At 39.7% G+C, this 19767-nt stretch overlaps 2 protein-coding genes across 2 annotated transcripts; both read left to right on the top strand.

The window, feature by feature from the left end:
- Positions 1–457: 457 nt before the first annotated feature.
- LOC102078002 (nesprin-2-like) lies at positions 458–1872 on the top strand. The gene is made up of 3 exons (XM_013277236.3): positions 458–540; positions 1295–1477; positions 1556–1872. Exons 1-3 carry the CDS (start codon positions 484–486, stop codon positions 1721–1723), a joined length of 408 nt encoding a protein of 135 aa, XP_013132690.2. The 5' UTR covers positions 458–483; the 3' UTR covers positions 1724–1872.
- Positions 1873–15761: 13889 nt separating this feature from the next.
- Positions 15762–19513, top strand: LOC112843733 (transcription factor Adf-1-like). The gene is made up of 4 exons (XM_025902674.1): positions 15762–15923; positions 16065–16316; positions 16862–16951; positions 19214–19513. Exons 1-4 carry the CDS (start codon positions 15794–15796, stop codon positions 19471–19473), a joined length of 732 nt encoding a protein of 243 aa, XP_025758459.1. The 5' UTR covers positions 15762–15793; the 3' UTR covers positions 19474–19513.
- The last annotated feature ends 254 nt before the right edge of the window (positions 19514–19767 follow it).

Here is a 19767-nt window from a genome sequence, read left to right as displayed (position 1 = left end):
GACACATGAGAAGGTGTGTCTTTGACTGTTCCTGTGTAACTTATTTTCAGACTAGTTGACAAATTATGCTCCGGTCATTTGATGTTACCAAGATAGATGTCCTTTTTGTAATCTAGTTAAATTTTCTTTGTACATTTCATTTATCCACCATCGTACATTAAGCCAAGAAGAGGTCATTATACTAACAAGACGTATCAACACTGGGCCAAAGTTCAGCACGTGGTTAAAGTTTGTAATCCAGCCAGGGTGTAAATATCACTCGGCAGCCAGTCATAGAGCTGAAGCAGGTAGCATCAACACATAAATCTACTCTACCCGGCTTAAATCACAAGACTACCTCTGACCAAAAAGCTGTAGATTTTTCTTGCTTCCACAAATTAATTCAGATTCACATTAATTCTTTTCACAGCTCCAACAAAATGAGGAAGAGGAGGGAGAAAAACAATTTGATGGAAGTCGAGGACAAGGAGAAGGAAGCTTAGGATGAGGAGGAAGAAAAGCAGCAGGAGCATCTTTGGGGATCTCTATGATCTCATTGAGGTTTGTTTCATTAATATTGTCCTCTCACAAAGAAAGATGACTTGTTTTAGTTCACCTACTTCCTGTGTTAAATAGTTATTTGCAAAACGTTGTGGAAAACCACAGAGCAGGCACGTATAGTGCATCTGCAGGTAAATGAACATCAAATCTCTCAGACTAAAATCTGTATTATACTTTTAGTCTTAAAAACATATGTTGTATATTTATCACCCTTATGATAAAACCCATGTCAGCCATTGGTTTATGGACTTTGTATTTTGAAGCCTCAACATTTGCTTTATTTCTATTGCTATGTTGGTTTTTGTGAGCCTTTTGGGACCATATTAGGATGAGGGATCAGAATCTGGAGTCATGCACACTACTGTTTCATTTAGTGTGTATCCATAAGATTTGTACAGCAGATCCAAGTTGTGCCTTGAAAACAGGAAAGTCATCTGCATTGAGGAGAACTTTAATAGCAGGCTTGTACAAAGTGAGGCTTTGTGCTCACATTTGCTGCAAACACTCGTTTTACCCTGTTTTGATGCAGAATTCAGTTGAAATCAGGGAAGAACTGGACTTGTTTTTCATAATGTGTTCTTGTGAATTAATTGTGTATCGCATACATTTGATTTGACTTTCTGTGAGACAACAGTCATGCACTGGCCAAAAAAGTTTTCCAAATACCTCCACATTATCAAGTCTGGATTTAGAAAAGAATAGCAAAAAAATCTGCACCTCCTGCTTCACATGCAATTTGTGCTTGTGTGTTCAGAGGCGGCGGCGAGAGGTGGGACCTCGGCTCATCCAGCTGGACAGCCTGACCAGGAGGAGTCGAACATTAACTCTGCTCTTCCAGGGCACCCTGCAGACTCGGCTGCTGGCAACAGCGAGGGAGTGCGGCTGCCGCTGGGATGACGTGAACGCCAAACTGGAGTCCATCACAGGTCGACTGCAGGTATGCGAGTCAGACCTTCTGAGGAGGGTTTCACTTTTCTCTCTTCTTTATAATTGACCCTTGTTTTCTCTCTCTCAGCTCCTTGTCTCAGAGTGGGAGGGATTTGAAGCACAAAGGGAGGAGCTTGTCGTTTGGTTGGCTGATATGGATGTCCACCTGAGGTGTTTCCAGCTGACAGGAAACACCTGTGAAAAACTGAAACAACTGCAGGTGTGGGCTTGTTTTGATATGACATATTTGATATGATACATACGTCAGAGACATTATCCTAAACTGGACTAATAAAGGACCATGAGTCCAACATGAAACTTACCTTACATAAGGTAAGGCTGAAGTTCATTTATAATTTTAATCAAAAACTTGTTGTTGAAATATTTTTACTGAACATGCAAACATCTGCTGATGAAAATGTCTTGATTTATTGGTCCGTTACGAAGCTATTGCTATTTCTAATGTGTTTTTATCACTTTCTGATGTTTTATTAATTAAACAATACATGTATTAATTGTTGTGTTATCTATAGATATATTCATATATATATTTATTTATAGTATAGTAAAAATGTTTAATTATTACTTTTTAAATGACTAATATGTCACATGTATTAGTAGTGATGTTGTGCTGAGGGTTAAAATGCCTTTTTGTCTTTTGGTATATTACGAAATAGCAATAAACCAATGGTATATGTCTATGCTGTGCTCGTATTTATTTTACCCTACTCAAATTCAATTCATGATACATTTTATTTTGAAAGATTTAAAATGGTTCTTTAAAGAACCATTTCAAAAAAGGTTCTTTGACATGGTTTTTTAAAGAACCATTTGAAGGAGCTTTTTAAAAATGGTTCTTTAAAGAACCATTTCTTGATGGTTCTTTGGGGCACCTTTAAAGGTTCTTCAATGAGCCACTGAAAGAAATGGTTCTTCAGAGAACCATTGTTTGAAAGGTTCTTTTTGGCACCAAAAAAGGTTCTTCTATGGCATCAGTCTAAAGAACCCCTTTTCGTTCCAGCTGGCACCTTTATTTTTCTGAGTGTACCCTGAGAAAGATTAGCTTGAGTCAGTGCTATCTGCACTGGTTCTCAAGTATCCATGCCTGAAGGAGCCAGGTAGCATCACAGGCTACGAGGGATGGACAGCAAGTATCAAGCACAAACTTGGAAACTACAGATCAAAGCTTCGTCGGGCAGGCTGCAATGAGGTAAATGTAAACAGGAAAAGAAAAGGGGGAGATGAAGCCGGCAGTCCTTTCACCCTTAAAAAGCCCTAATGTGGAGAGGTCAGTTATGTCCCAGATTATCCACAACACCATGATGATTCTACTCTTAAAGAGGAAAAAGTTGCTCTGGTTAATGAAATGAAGAAGAAACAAAGGAACATACAGCAGAGGATGGTGCTGACATTTTCCCTCAGGCGGAGAGAGGTCGTGGAGTGTCAGCCTATGGTATCTGAGGTCCAGGAGAGATGGCCTGCGCTGTTTTCCTCTGAGGGTGTAAGAGTGTCCTAATTTATTTATAATTTAATTGTTATTTAAATTGGGCGTGATTTATAATAGATTGACTATTTTTGAAGTAATACAGCATTTGCTGGGGTAATGCATTGGCAAACTTTATTATGTCCTACCACTCCACTCAAGGCCCTTGCCAGTGTTACATTGAAATCTGTGACCCATTAGATTCTTTGACCTGTCCTAATATTCCTACCCTGAACATTTCATACCTATGGACACCCATTTCTGCCAGTACAAGAAAAGAGTCCCCATGCTAAATTGAAATTGTGAAACAGAAAGGCAATCTCATAATTTTGACTTAGCATGTATTTTTTCTTTTTGTGCTAGAAATAGGATTTCTATAGACTGAGACAGTTAGGGAAAGAATACTAAGGCAGGTCACAGAATCTGATTGGTCACAGATTTTGGTGCAACTTAGAACATAATATGTATTTTCATATTGATACTGGGTTTTGTGGAGGGTATTTCTATTCCTGTGCAAAAGAAGTATTCATGAGAGATTTTTGAAGTAGGTTTTGCTGTTGATAACACAGTCAGGCATATAACATGGTGCAGACTGTCCAAGACAGCTACCCAGGAATTTTCTGTGCTGAATAAATGACAATATTTTGGTGAATGTATTGTTTAGATATCTGAAAAATTTCATCGGATCACAAGCAAAGACATCCTGGGGACCTTCAATGCATCCCTTGACAAATTTGTGCCTGGCCTGCTGAAACTGTACCGGTCTAAGAAGCAAGCTCTTGGTGAGGAGATGGAAGACCTCCTGGATAAACTTGATGAACAGGTGAGTGAAGGAGTGAAGTGCTCCTTTATCTGACATTTTTAGAAGAGAGTATACTTTTCTCATAACAGAAACTGAAAAAGATGTTGGCTTCAAACAAAACACATTAGTGGACATGTCAGTAAAAATTAATGTTCTCAGTCATTGCTTTATGTTCTTATTTGGCAGTATTTTATTTGATTTGTAAAAAGAAAATTGTTAACATGGGTTTTTTTAGTTTTACGTGTTGCTGGGTCTGACCTGTGCTTTATTTTAATTACTATAAGAGTTCTGATTTTGCATTGTGTATAAGTACACCACAATACTATACTAATTGAAATGCTTGTTTTCCACTGAATACTCTTTAGACATCTGACATTGTGTCCCACCGAAAGACAGCAGCACTGAGAGGCCTGCCCAATTTCCCCAGAGATGCAACAGAGGTTTTCCTGAAGTGCTTAGTAAGTACAAAAAAGTAATGCAAGTAAAACTAATTCCTATGAGATGTTTTAAAAGAATACTCAGTGCAGTCCAGATAATTTTATGGTGAGGATTGCAGTTGTCATAATTCTCGCTGCTTTTTTTTTTGCTGAGGAACAGCTGGGCATTGTTAGTGGGTGTTCCATAGCAGAAAATATTTTTGTACAAAAATCATCACAAGGTTGGTGGGTGAAGGATAATGCGTCATTAATAAAAGGAAAATAAGCTTTTTCTTTTTAAAACCTCCATGAGTCAAATGACCAGCATGGTACGGAGGTTTAAGTTAAAATCTGTAGAAATGTATTTTGTCTTTAGTTTTTCTTAGCTTTCAATAATTCATATTTTACTTCTCTTCAGGACACTGACATTTTGGAACCAGTGTCGAAAGGTGCATCTGTTGCCATCCTCACCATCCTCACCAAGATGTCGATGCCAGTATGTCTGTGCGAGAACATGCAGTTGTGTGGAAGGGGACATCGTGCTACATAACATTCCAGACCTCTCTACTGTGCTGGCATACCTCTTTGGTCTTGTGTATGCCCTCAACATTGATTATCCAAAGCAGATGAGTTATACCTTTGAAGCAATTCAGGCCATCTTTTTTGAGCTTGGTGGCTCTCAATGCTCACAGTGCATAAGGTCTCTGAGAACAAAGCTTTTGCTGTGACTGTTAATGGGGAAGCTAGACATGACTTTAACTTGTGTTCTTTAGCCTGTTAAAGTGCACTGTAGTTGAGTCATGTAAAAAAACAGTAGTTAAACCCCTTTCCCTCTATATAATCAGTCACCTGTTACCAAGAGTTGCATATTTAGTGTTTGAACTGTTAAAATTAGGAATAAATGAAGGAAAGGAAGAAGGGAGAAAGGAAGGAACAGTCAAAACAGAATGGTTCATTTTGACCTGGTCGGAGAATATGAAGGTGAAGTGGATAAATCATTACTGCAAATGTAAATTTCACCCTACTACACTGTAAAACCCAAGAAGTTAATTTAACTCAAAACATTTTATGTAATCAGTTTCATCAAAAGTTTTAAGTAACTAAAACTTAAAAACAAAAGGTAAATAAACACAATTTATTTATTAGCTTTAGATAAATATTTTTAAGTACCAATGATAAATGTTTTTATGTTATATCCACATTTTTGGTTTATTACTCTCTACTTGATATTTTGAGTTTCAAGTACAAATCTAGCTCAAACAACTTTTAGCAATTAATATTTAATTTTAAAATGTTAACCATTTTAAGCTAATAGGACTCAAAAATTTAAAATACATGCAAACTCTTGTAATATCCAAATCTACTGTGTTTTGAATTTGATATAAAAATAAAAATGTGGTCAAAATTAGCAGTTACACTTGTTAAAACATAAGACAAAAAATCTAAAATCAAGTTACAAATTTATTGAGTAACTTTAGCACATAGCTTTTCTGACAAAATGTCTTAACATTTGCATCACTTGAGAGAACAAAAAACATGTAGCAAGGGGATAGCGCTGAGATCCTCTTTCACAATGACAAATTGTGGACAATAATGAATGCAAAATTACATTTCCTTCCATGTTTGTTCATAAAACAACCTTTTCTTAAATCTCTGGCAAGCCCAGAGACAAATCCACCACATTTTATAGGGAATAATTTCAGAAATGTCCAGTTTAGACACAAGGTTACAATATTAGAAATAAAGAATTTCACAGCATGTTTTAACAGTATTCAGATTTGATTAACACATGGGTATAGCATTTTTATTTAAAAAACAAACAAAAGGAAAAGGAAATCCTGTATTATTAGGCGGGAAAATTGAAGGAAAGTGAATTACAGCTAATACACTGAAATATAATTGGTAACCTTTGTAATATGCCAATACTGTGGTTTTGCAAAAACAGCAAAGGGTTACTGCTGAAACCAATATGCACATTTGTAGAGTGCAATCATGCTCTCAATAACAGAGCAATAAAACTTTAAATAGAAAAATACTTCTTTAGAACCATATAAAATAAAGTGTTAGAAACCTCCTTAGTGCCTTATGTCAGTTATAAGTAGTTCAGGAGGAACTTAAGTGACATTCAAGATCCCACCTAGAAGCCAGAAATGTAGTGAGATTGTCCTTAATTTTCTGTATGGATTTACAGTTATCTGACTAAAAAACACAATCATAATCAACTAAAACACAAGTCTTGATGGGGGGAAAAAATCACCTTCCCCTTTTACTTTGGATGTGGCTTTTAGATATAGATAGATAGATTATTCTATTCTCTTTTTTAAAAAACTTATCCGGATTTGGAAACATGATAAACTGAATTACTTGCTTTAACAGGACCTTGAGGGCTGTGTAGGATCCCTGGACATTATTCTGCTGCCAAAAGCTCATTTTTAAGACTCAGCACTTTGGGCTTCAACTTCCCATCCTCCAGACCCATCAAAACTTTCTGAATAAAATCAAAATGGTGGCCAAACATTTTGAGTAGCTGAGAAGCAGGGCGTAAGTCACTCCAAATATTACTAGAAATCCATAAGCCAGGGTGGGGAAATCAATGATCATGTTACCCTTGACCAAAACTGCAGTCTTCTCAGGGCAGAGGAAAGTTGCATCGCTGGAATTGGCTCTGATCAGGAGGAGTGCAAGTGGCACTTCACCAATATCTGGTTCATCTGAATGCCTAATCTGTAGAAAACAAAATTACTACATGTCAGTGCATTCCTATTTCTCTTAGTTTCATCTATACAAGTCACATTTCTGGATTATTACTAGCTCAGAAATCAATTGTTTGAACAACAAAAAGCCACAACACACCAAAGATTTGAGAAAAAAATTGACAGAACTAGTACTTTTAATAAAGCAAAGTCATACCTCTTCGTAGCAATAACTACAGAAAGTCAATAGGAGTTCTATATTTTTTTTTATTTGTATAGTGATGTATGGTTGGGCTAGGAACATTACAGAAGGTGTACACACATTAAAAATATGTAGTGTTTCCCATTATGTGACATGGACACTGTTGTAGACAGACCCAAAGCATGGACATACTTCTCACACTGTCAAAGTGTCATAATTTTTTGTGAAATCTAAACAAGGTTGATACCATGATATTGTTCACAACTTTGTCCAAAACTTACATCCTAAGTTTTGATGAAGGTAGAGGTGTCTTCATACAAATAGGCAGGGAGGGCATGAAGCACACCAGCACATTGGGCATGGATATCAGCTTGTTCCTACATCACAAGAACATTTTTTTAAATGATTGGCTTACCTAGTCAGTAATGGTAGTTAAAATTGAAAAATTGATCAAATTAAATAAAGCTCAAAAAACAAGACAAAACCCCACTAACCTGGAGATTATAGCTTCTGGGGAGCTGAGACAGGACATCAGACAGGTTCCCTGTGCAAACAGCTTTCTTTCTGAATAAGCTCTGGATCCGGGGGAGCATGTTGGTCCAACACAGCATAAAAGTGGTTCTTCAGGTGGAGGTTTGTAATCCTGTGGAATTCTGCACAGATCTGAACACACAGGATAAATTTACATTTACAAGTTTCAATTAGTCTACAAATCTTTGCAAAATACATCAAAATCCTTACACTCCAAAGGCATAACTTGTTCAGACAGGCCAGATAACAGAAGTCAACATAAAATACATCCTGTTAGATACATCTATATACATTCTTACCTGGGACTCCAATTTCAGAGTAGGGCAGCGATCCAGGATCTGACCTACTGGTAGGTCATCACTGATGATCTCTGCATCGCAAGGCCAAAGTGGTGTGCATCAGCTTTGTAATCAGGACAGGATTCTTTCCACTTTTTTTGACTTTATCTATAATGTGCAGTCTTAGCTGGTCAAGGTGAATAGCACTTCACCCCAGAAAACTTACTTCTGGCCTGGCATGGACATAACAGGAAAACACAGAAGACAAGACAGACTACACAGAGAACAGAAAAGACACATAACCAAGGAGACACTGGAAGGCGTAGGAAGATATTTTGCTGCTATTATTTGCTGCTATTTTTATAATCTTCATTACCATTGTATTAATTATTAATAGTGATATTGCATTCAGATGTTCAAACATATTGGTATCATATTAGCCTTTCTTACAGGTCCAGTAAGTAACCACTTTAAACTGTTGAGTTGAATCTATAATCTTAAATGTTTATAGGCAGACTGCATTGTGAAAGAAAAGGCCTAACGCTGAGTATACTCTGTGCCAAAATAAGAAAGCAGAGTTTGAGTGCAAGCAGTTGTTTGGATGATGTTATCTGAACAACCAGGTTATTCTTTATTATCTTTTATTCATTTATATCTTTGGCTTAAGCTTTTAGTAGAGGTTCTTGATTAAAACATTTATTCAACATATTACATATATAGTTCCAGTTAGGTTATTACATGTAAGGATGAGCCTCTGTTCTGGTGAAAGGTCAGAAGTCCAACGGGTGAGATGAGAGAGCATTTAAGGACGAGACACACATACAGTTAGTGGGTTCATTTATGGGTGAAAGTTTAATCATGTTTTGCTTGCAACTGCAAAATTGTGCCTGCATACATGACAGTTTGTTGCAGAACTGAGCTTGATGTTCCAGACAGATAAGCGAGCGTCCGGTGACAACAGGAAGACACCTGGGATAGAGACGAGACGATGATCTTTTCAAACTGTGTTAAAAGTCATTGTGGTTTTGATTTGACGTATGCAAGTACTGTATCTGCTTAATGCATGAAGGGGCGTTGTATTACCCCAACCCTATAAAACCTTTGTTTTGTGCATTGTTTGGGAGATCCACCTCTGATGTTCTCCAGGGTGCATCTCCCACGCGTGTGTTCATTAAAATCATCGTTTGACTCCACCTGGCAGGGTCAGTGTGTTATTTGGATTTCCTCCAGTATCCCCTCCTTAATTTCTGAATCTTAACAACACCGATGAAACATAACTAGCTCAGGGGTCCGTTCTTCGTACCTCGCTTACTACATCCAAGATCAAATCATCGCGCTAACTTTGAGCTCGCTAATCCGGTTCTCCGAACACACCTGTTGTTGACGATTAGTATAGCTGGATGAAGTAATCTGAGATCACTGGGTGGCTTAAAAGGGGCTACGCATCGATAGTAGAAACATTGATGGGCAACCCTGTGATTGGTCGGCGAAGATGTCGAAGGAGCGCGCTCAGTATTTTTCGGCAGCAGAGCAAGAACTCTTGATTGAGGGATATCAGGAGTTTCAGAGTTTAAGTAAAATGCAAGGGAACACTGCAAAGGCTGCAAAAGCAAGGAGAGAGGGCTGGCAGAAAGTTGCTGACAAATTAAACTCGTAAGTAATTTATTATATTATATTACATTATATCCTCTTTCACATTAGAGCCACAACAGGACCCACTAGAACATGGGAACAAGTAAAAGTGAAATATAAGAATATTCTACAGAATGGTAATATTTATCACTTATATTGCTCCTAGTCTCCTGAAAAGAGACCCTGAAATAATCTGTTTGTTTGTTCATAACAGCAACCAAGAAAAGGGCAGAGCAAATAAAGACAGGTGGTGGGTTTTTTTGTGTGTAGTTTTACATAACACTCCATCACTTTTACCTGTTCCCATGCAAGGGGTGACTGAAGCATGCAGAGTAAGTTGGGAGATATATATATATCTACATACATATATATATATATATATATATATATATATATGTATATATATATATATATATATATATATATAGTGAGAGAGAGAGAGAGAGAGAGAGAGAGAGAGTGTTAAGTAAATAATACCCTGACGGGAAAATCGATATCTCCCTATGAGCACACTGTCGCGCTGAGCTAAAGGATCCTGTCTGTCCCGCAATATCCGCTGAATTCTGAAAACTCTCCTTATCAATCTTGCACCTTCCGCAATGGGTTGCTCGCGTACAAACGGACAGGACATGGCTGCAACAGACTTCCCAAATCCACCTTCGCTTTTATAGCTGTGGTCTCTCATCTTGATTACACGAACTAATTTACTATTAAGACTCTAAAATATGAATTACATCTGACATAATCACATACATGACATAGCATGATTAATAGTACATTTCCCTTTTCTTCGGAAATGACCTGTATGTATCTGTATGCAATCAATAAAAGAATCAAATACTGCATTATCTTTAGTTACATTGATAATATTTATTTATGGAAAAACAGTGGAGAAATATCGCTGTTGCTTTCGTATAAATGAAGCGGACATACCTGAGTGGCCGCGATCTAATCCTGTTTACATAAAGTAAGCCTGCTCCCAAGCAGGTTTACGCTTACGGATCTGTTGCTATGGCAGCAAGTCCCAGATGAGCTTCAGAGAACCGAACAATCCAAGATCACGCGAAATCGTCAACAATCAAATCCGGCTAACTTACTTAGCGAGGTACGAAGAACGGACCCCAGAACTCAACTAAACCTTAACTAATAATAACAACAATACAAGAACTTTACCTCATTTCAATATAACATAAGAAAGCAAAAATACAAAATAAACTCAGAATGCTGGGTGACAGACCCTGCCCCGACAGAAAAAAAAAATCACTAATGTCTTTCACTAATGTACACTGGGGTTCAGAATAAAATAAAACGAAAAAATAACTGTTTGGTAAATATATTATTGATGGATTCACCCTTAAGTTAACCTAAAATAGACCAGGCACAAACATTTTACAGTTCAGAAGCTTCTACATTTCAACATTTCAGCTTCTACATTCCATACGTTCTACCGCCTAATTATGTAATGCTGCTTTTGTAACTATCGTGCTGTGCCTACAATTTTGCTGTCCCCATTTTAATATGTACAATTCCAGAGGGAAAAAAAACGCAAGATTCAAGTTCCACCAGTTAGCAAATGGGTTAGCACAGACATGGATAGTGACTTTGGCTAAGTGTGAAGCAGTGCAACAGTGCACATTGATTCAACAATTTATCCACAAGGCAGTTTATAATCTGCAAATCCAGAAACACCTTCTAAAGATTGTTTTTAAAATAGTAAGAGATTAGAAAAGCATGAGCAGTGCCTCTGCTGGGACTAATAATGTGTTATACTAAATGTGAGCTTATTAGCATCATGCAAAACACTTTGGGGCCAAGGAGATGGAAAAAATAACTCATGCATGTAATTCTTAAATGTCTGCTACAATTGTACATTTATGACAATAAAAACTCATATTACAATGGAGAAATATAGTTTCAGAAAAAATAAAACTTACCACAAAAGCACTCCTGGAGACAAAATTGCTGCAAAGGCAGTAAATGCAGCTAGCCAAGTGCAAAGCGTTAGCTGTTTCAGTTCAAAAGTCTGTAACATGCCACAGCACGTCCTCCTTTATCCAGCGTCAAAGGCAATGCAGCAAAAAAAACCTTCACAAATGATTTGATTTCTGTTCGGATATTAACGTTTCACAAGTTTCTTTTGGAGTAATGAGCGGGCATTCGCACCCGAAGCGAAGAATCCAAGATGGTTCCCAGCAGTTCACGAAGACACAGGTGGTGCGCACATACGTACGTACGTAGGCACGTACATGGCATCAGTGTCAATACTCAAATTATTCAACGGCAATGTCAGAAGCTAATCAATATACAGGGAGTGCAGAATTATTAGGCAAGTTGTATTTTTGAGGAATAATTTTATTATTGAACAACAACCATGTTCTCAATGAACCCAAAAAACTCATTAATATCAAAGCTGAATGTTTTTGGAAGTAGTTTTCAGTTTGTTTTTAGTTTTAGCTATTTTAGGGGGATATCTGTGTGTGCAGGTGACTATTACTGTGCATAATTATTAGGCAACTTAACAAAAAACAAATATATACCCATTTCAATTATTTATTTTTACCAGTGAAACCAATATAACATCTCCACATTCACAAATATACATTTCTGACATTCAAAAACAAAACAAAAACAAATCAGCGACCAATATAGCCACCTTTCTTTGCAAGGACACTCAAAAGCCTGCCATCCATGGATTCTGTCAGTGTTTTGATCTGTTCACCATCAACATTGCGTGCAGCAGCAACCACAGCCTCCCAGACACTGTTCAGAGAGGTGTACTGTTTTCCCTCCTTGTAAATCTCACATTTGATGATGGACCACAGGTTCTCAATGGGGTTCAGATCAGGTGAACAAGGAGGCCATGTCATTAGTTTTTCTTCTTTTATACCCTTTCTTGCCAGCCACGCTGTGGAGTACTTGGACGCGTGTGATGGAGCATTGTCCTGCATGAAAATCATGTTTTTCTTGAAGGATGCAGACTTCTTCCTGTACCACTGCTTGAAGGTGGTGTCTTCCAGAAACTGGCAGTAGGACTGGGAGTTGAGCTTGACTCCATCCTCAACCCGAAAAGGCCCCACAAGCTCATCTTTGATGATACCAGCCCAAACCAGTACTCCACCTCCACCTTGCTGGCGTCTGAGTCGGACTGGAGCTCTCTGCCCTTTACCAATCCAGCCACGGGCCCATCCATCTGGCCCATCAAGACTCACTCTCATTTCATCAGTCCATAAAACCTTAGAAAAATCAGTCTTGAGATATTTCTTGGCCCAGTCTTGACGTTTCAGCTTGTGTGTCTTGTTCAGTGGTGGTCGTCTTTCAGCCTTTCTTACCTTGGCCATGTCTCTGAGTATTGCACACCTTGTGCTTTTGGGCACTCCAGTGATGTTGCAGCTCTGAAATATGGCCAAACTGGTGGCAAGTGGCATCTTGGCAGCTGCACGCTTGACTTTTCTCAGTTCATGGGCAGTTATTTTGCGCCTTGGTTTTTCCACACGCTTCTTGCGACCCTGTTGACTATTTTGAATGAAACGCTTGATTGTTCGATGATCACGCTTCAGAAGCTTTGCAATTTTAAGACTGCTGCATCCCTCTGCAAGATATCTCACTATTTTTGACTTTTCTGAGCCTGTCAAGTCCTTCTTTTGACCCATTTTGCCAAAGGAAAGGAAGTTGCCTAATAATTATGCACACCTGATATAGGGTGTTGATGTCATTAGACCACACCCCTTCTCATTACAGAGATGCACATCACCTAATATGCTTAATTGGTAGTAGGCTTTCGAGCCTATACAGCTTGGAGTAAGACAACATGCATGAAGAGGATGATGTGGACAAAATACTCATTTGCCTAATAATTCTGCACTCCCTGTAGGTCTGCATATTTCAAAACCATTTTGAGGGAAGTCATTTAGTTGAATATTCAAATAAAATCAAATCTTATCAAATCACTAGCTATGGTGAATCGATTCAGTTACTAGCTGCTCAGCTTTTAGTCTGTGTTCATTTTATTTATATTTTATTTGATGCACATGGATCACTTAATCTAGTTTAAAATATAGCCTATATACAGTTCATATAGTCATTGTAAAACATTAACCTAGATGACAATTTTTCTTGCAGGGCTCCGTAAGTGTGTCAAGAGGACCGCTTGTCGTTCATAATGTAGCGTGTAATATCATTGATTTATAAACATTAAGAAAAGCTTCTTTTGCTGCAGGGTCATTGCAAAGTGTGAAGCAAATTCTCGATGGCAAACATGGTGAAGACTTATGTACACACCCGGATACTTTTATGGTGTGACAAGAAGAAGGATGACCCAGTGCATATCTGCTTCACTTTTAGTGGTTGATAGATGGAGCCATCCAAACATGACTGTACCCTGCTTAATCGTCAGCAAAGACAGCCTGAACTTTATAAATCTTCTTGATTGACAGTGTTAACTTAGTGGAAGTGGAAAATCTCTGTCCCCTCCTACAGCTTGTGCTTCACAGCAGATACTCATAGTGACCTTTCACTGGTGTTCAGCCGAGTGCAGAGGATTTATGAGATTGGAATCTTCTTAACATTCTTAAGTTTATGCATCTCACATATGTCATATTAGGTCTCATGTCTTTTTGTTTCTGCATTTGATAAATTAAAAATTTAGATGTTTAAAAATAAGCCAAACGATTTCTTTGACGTTTGCTGGGCCGTTGAAGTGAATTTTAGAAGACAGACTCATTGTTCACAAGACAATAAACCCTCAATAGTCAAAGGAATTTGCAAAGAAAAGCGTCTGGACTTCTTTAAGTTGCTTGAAGACGTTTCACCTCTCATCCGAGAAGCTTCACATGGCATGAGCCATGGTGTGAAAGCGGGCTCACTTGGCTCATGTGATTACAGGATCACCAGGGGGTCCTTTGTCCCTCTTTGGGGGGATACTCCCACTGGGTTTAAATCTGGGACTCTCGGCCATTTGACCTTAGAACTGAAGAAGCTTCTCGGATGAGAGGTGAAACGAACAAATTCAACACCTCCATAAATCTATTCACATATCTACCTCTGTCTAAAGTGATAACAAAACATATAATTACTGTGGATGCTAAAGATATCCATACTGACTTTCAATATTCTACGATGGACATGGAAAGCATTTGAGAATATTATGCCTGTGACCAATAACTCGTTAACTCGAAACAAGAACAACAGGATTATTATATAGAAAGGTGACCCCAGAATGTAAACCTTTACTTTCTTACACACTTTAGGAACAGCACAGTGTTTGTAGCCTCAGTTAAAGTAAATGAGGTGCAGAATCTTCCAGTCCAGGACATTGAGGATACACAGGACACACACTTGAGTCTTATGTAATGTTCAGGTCAAATTAAGAAGTAAAAGTACCCTAAATATCATAGTTTTAGCCTAAAATTTATATCCCAAAATACACAAATATTGAAATATCTTAAAATTCTACACACCTGCCACCAGCTGGTCATGGAATCTGAAAAACTGTGAAATAGCGCACATGTGCAGTACTGTGCAAGTTTTAGGCAGTTGTGAAAAAATGCTGTAAAAACAAGAAAGCTTTCAGAAATATAAATGATTCTTTACTGGCCCCAAATGTATTCTGCAGCAGGACAACGGCCCCAAACACACAGCCAAACTCATTGAGAACTATCTTCAGCATGAAAAAGAACAAGAAGTACTGGAAGTGATGGTATGGCCTCCACAGAGCCCTGATCTCAACATCATCAAGTGTGTCTGGGATTACATGAAGAGACAGAAGGATGTGAGGAAGCCGACATCCACAGAAGATCTGTGCTTACTTCCCGGGATGTTTGGAACTACCTACCAGTCAAGTTACTTTTAAGATTAGGCTTCAAACTTTCCTTTTTGCTAAAGCATATAGTTAGGGCTGGACCAGGTGACCCTGAATCCTCCCTTACGGTGTGTTCACACCGAACGCGATAGAGGCGGCCAGAGCGTCAGGTTTACATGTAAAGTCAATGGAAAAGCGCGATGACACGCGATTGTGCGTCCGGCGAAAATTCAGAAGCAGATTTGCGTTGCGAAAACGCCAAAACTCGTGAAACGCGCGTCTGGCGCATTGGCGCGTTGGACTTGCGAAAAAAATCACGCGTGTCAGTTTTTGTGTTGCATTTTGTGCATACGCGTGTTTCACCTCTACCGCTCGAGTTGGAAAAATCTGAACTCCAGCGTCAAATCGCGCAGCGACAACCAATCAGGAGCCTGGTGACATGGCTGTAACCTAGGTCAAAGGGGCAGATCCAGCCAAAGCCCTTCATTCAGTATGGAGGAAAAACTCATCAGCGCAGTGGCTAATCATCCAGAACTATACGATGCTAGCTGCTACTTCTACCGGGACAGGAATAAAAAGGACCGAGCTTGGAGGCACGTAAGTGAGGAGATCGGGCAACCTGGTAAGTTCATTTGTTCTTCTTTTTAATTTTCAGACTGACCCGATGAAGGTGCGCAAAAGCTAGCAAGCATGCCTACTGTCCCGCTATTTTCCCACTGATGTACAAATACCTTTCCGCTAACAAGATAATGTGTTTATTCAGAGGACATCTGCAGGAAAAAGTGGAAGTGCCTCAGGGACACGTATAATAAGGAGAAGAGGACATGGAAGGAGAAGAGGAGTGGGTCTGCAGCAGGATCGGGAAGGAGATGGAAATTTTACGCGGTCATGGGGTTTCTGGACCCCTTCCTCACCCCGCGGGAGACTAGCGGCAATATGGTGCAGACCGTGGAGAACTTTGCCCCCGAGGACGAGGGACAGCCCGGAGAGGCAGCAGGGGAGTTTCAGTCAGAAGGTATGTTTACAATGAATTAATGTAGGTAGTTAATTTATGCGTGTTGTCATATAGGAATATATTTTGTTTATTAATAAACAGTATACAGTGGTCCCGCTGTTCATCCGTCACTGCCTCGCCTTTTCGCTGATTTTTTTTTAGTGCACCGTACAGCTTTCAACAATGCGCATTGCATTCTGCAGCCTGATTGACAAATCTCCTCCGTGTCATGTCTCCTGCGCCAAATTTACCATGTTTGGTTTTGATAACCATCACGTCCAATAGAAAAAACAGCACAAAGACACTCATAACTATGACCCTCATTCGGAAATAGACACCTGCACTGGGAGGGAAAAAGGCGCACAAAAGTGGCGCCACAGACGGAGAAAAAGCGCGGCATAATAATACTTTTACCGTTTAATAATCGACAAAGGTTTGCACTTTGAGAATGAACTTATGAGAACTCCGACTATTGTTCATGTGCTGTAATAAATGAGGGACCACTGTATATAATTTCTGAATGACTATTGTTTTCAACCTGTTAACATTTAATATTGTCTTGATAGAGTCAACTGATTATGCAGCAGAGCCATCCCCTGCTGCTTTTTCTGGCTCCCCAGTCCCTGGTCCCTCCACTCCTGCTGCTGCACCCACAGGTATGTACATCAAGCACTGATAGCTTTTTAGTCACTTGGATTCCCTGGTGATCACCTTTACTAAATATTCACAACCAATCTGTTCATATCCTGTTTTTTTTTCAGTTTTCAGTTCAGTTTTCAGTTTTATTTGTCATATGCAAGTTAGCACAGGGTCAGCATTGCAATGAAATGTGTTTGACGAGCAGCAGTCACTCAGCAGCATGATACAGTAGGAGAAAATATACTAAAATATAATAAAATAAAAAATAGAAAAATAGTAAAGAGCAAAATATTAGAGAGACATGGTAAAAGAGAAAAGATGACTAAATATATATGTATCTATAAATATAAATATATGTACACTAGTGATTAAATAAGAAAATCTTGAAAAGAAATATGACAGGAGGGCAGATGGGATATTGCACAGGAATGAGCAGCAGAAAATTACAGTATTGCACTTTTTAAATATAAATATCAATAACAATAAAGTGAAGTGACCAGTGCAGATTAAACAGAGTACTTGTGAAGCTGCAGGGTAGCTTCTGAGTGCGTCCTGTGGACTGTGTTGTGTGTGTTTAAGTGTTGTGGTTGATGTGTCGTATGGCTTGGTGGTAAAAACTGTTTTTAAGTCTTGTAGTGCGAGCAGACAGACTCCTGTAACGTCTGCCAGATGGTAACAAGGAGAAGAGCTGATGTGCTGGGTGGCTGTGGTCCTTGATGATGCTGTGTGCTTTACGGAGGCATCGCTGGAGATAAATGTCCTGAATGGTAGGAAGCCTCGTGCCAGTGATGTGCTCTGCTGCCTTCACCCTCTGTAGTGATTTACGGCTGCTGGCAGAGCAGCTTCCGTACCAAACTGTGATGCAGCTCGTCAGCAAGCTCTCAATTGCACACCTGTAGAAATTTGAGGTGATGTTGGCGTTCATGCTAAACTTCCTCAGCCTCCTCAGGAAGTAAAGCCGCTGGCGAGCTTTCCTGATAGCAGTGTCTGTATGAAGGGTCCAGGAGAAGTCCTCGGTGATGTTGACTCCAAGGAACTTGAAGCTGCTGACCCTTTCAACCTCGACACCGTTGATGTGGATGGGCTGGTGTTCTCTGACTGGTCGTTTCCGGTAGTCCACTATCATTTCTCTAGTTTTGCTGATGTTGAGACAGGTTATTTTCCAGACACCACTCGTACAGTGCCATCACCTCCTCTCTATAGGCCGTCTCATCATTACCTGTGATGAGGCCTATGATGGTTGTGTCATCAGCAAACTTGATGATGATGTTGGACTCATGTTTAGCAACACAGTCGTGTGTGAACAGGGAATATAGGAGGGGGCTAAGCACACAACCCTGTGGTGTACCTGTGTTTAGGATGAGTGATGAGGAGGTGTGCTTACCAACTCTCACCACCTGGGGCCTGTTTGTGAGGAAGTTTAGAATCCATCTGCAGATCGGTGTTCCCAGCCCAAGGTCGACGAGCTTCGTGGCAAGTTTTGAGGGGATGATGGTGTTAAATGCCGAGCTGTAGTCGATGAAGAGCATCCTTGCATATGTATTCCCTTTTTCCAGGTGAGTGAGGGTGGTGTGCGTTGCCAGGGCGATGGCATCCTCTGTGGCTCTGTTTGTCCAATAGGCAAACTGAAGAGGGTCCAGTGTGTCAGGGAGGGAGGAGCAGATGTGACCTTTGACCAGCCGCTCCAGGCACTTCATGATGACGGATGTCAGTGCAACAGGACGGTAGTCATTCAGACAGGAGACCACTGATTTTTTGGGAACAGGAATGATGGTGGATGCTTTGAGGGACGTGGGGACCACTGACTGCCTCAGGGAGAGGTTGAAGATGTTGGTGAACACCTCTGCCAGCTCGTCTGCACACACTCTGAGTAGCTGGCCTGGGATGCCGTCCGTTCCTGGAGTTTTGTGAGGATTGACCTTTTTAAAGGTCCATCTCACAGCTTCTGTTTTCAGAGTTAAAGTTGCAGCCTCACTGTCCTCCTGAGGGTAGAGGATCTGCTCTCTGTTGTCTGCATCAAAACTAGCATAGAAGTTGTTAAGCTCGTCTGCGAGAGATGCAGTGGGCTGAACACTGACTGTGTTGACCTTCTTGTAGTCAGTGATGCAGCGCAGTCCATTCCACAGTCGCCTGGTGTCAAAGCTGTGGTAGCTGGACTCCATTTTGTCCCTGTAGTCCTTTCTGGCCTTTTTTATGGACTTTCGGAGGTCATACCTGGCTGCTTCAATTTTGAAAATGAAAATCTAGTAGCAGCCTTCTCAATTCTTTGTGTTTTACAGGCCCACAGAGGAGGACAGCTCAAAAGTGGTCGAGGGATGGGTACCAGGATGGTCCATCGGCGGTGGAGCTGGCCATCCTGGAGTCACTGAAGAGGCCATGCCCGTCTCCAACGGAGTATTTCCTCCTTGGCCTTGTTCCTGCTCTGGAGAGCATGCCGCCTCAGACACGAGAATTCGTGAAATTCCAAATGCACAAATTAGTTTTTGAAAGCAGCACAGCTGTGTTAAATTTGGAAACATTGGACCCTAGTGATCAGTAGTTTTCTGATGAGGCAGCAGGCTCTCCAGGGCAGAAACAATGTTCTTCTTTTTCTCCTCATTCTCCCTGAGGCTCTTCCACTCCAAGCTGGGTCCTTTTTATTCCTGGCTTTCTGTAAATAGTTAAATGTTATATATTTATGTTTAATGTTGTTGTTATTGAATTTATATATTTTTTCAAATAAACATTTTTAATGACTAATGTCTCAGTTTTACTACACAGCAAATATTCGCACCCGACTTGACACATGTAGAATGTATTTCTTATTATACTAATGACAAAATATACTAATACA

Source organism: Oreochromis niloticus, linkage group LG23, assembly GCF_001858045.2.
Source record: "Oreochromis niloticus isolate F11D_XX linkage group LG23, O_niloticus_UMD_NMBU, whole genome shotgun sequence".
Lineage (NCBI taxonomy): Eukaryota > Metazoa > Chordata > Actinopteri > Cichliformes > Cichlidae > Oreochromis > Oreochromis niloticus.
This window is presented reverse-complemented; position numbering and strand designations above follow the sequence as displayed.

Excerpts from the sequence above, each read along its gene's own strand:
- LOC102078002 (XM_013277236.3), top strand. The coding sequence starts at position 484 with ATGAGGAGGAAGAAAAGCAGCAGGAGCATCTTTGGGGATCTCTATGAT. Across the intron at positions 541-1,294 it reads ATCTCTATGATCTCATTGAG|AGGCGGCGGCGAGAGGTGGG; the intron begins GTTTGTTTCATT and ends TTGTGTGTTCAG. Across the intron at positions 1,478-1,555 it reads CCATCACAGGTCGACTGCAG|CTCCTTGTCTCAGAGTGGGA; the intron begins GTATGCGAGTCA and ends TCTCTCTCTCAG.
- LOC112843733 (XM_025902674.1), top strand. The coding sequence starts at position 15,794 with ATGGAGGAAAAACTCATCAGCGCAGTGGCTAATCATCCAGAACTATAC. Across the intron at positions 15,924-16,064 it reads TGAGGAGATCGGGCAACCTG|AGGACATCTGCAGGAAAAAG; the intron begins GTAAGTTCATTT and ends GTGTTTATTCAG. Across the intron at positions 16,952-19,213 it reads TCCTGCTGCTGCACCCACAG|GCCCACAGAGGAGGACAGCT; the intron begins GTATGTACATCA and ends TGTGTTTTACAG.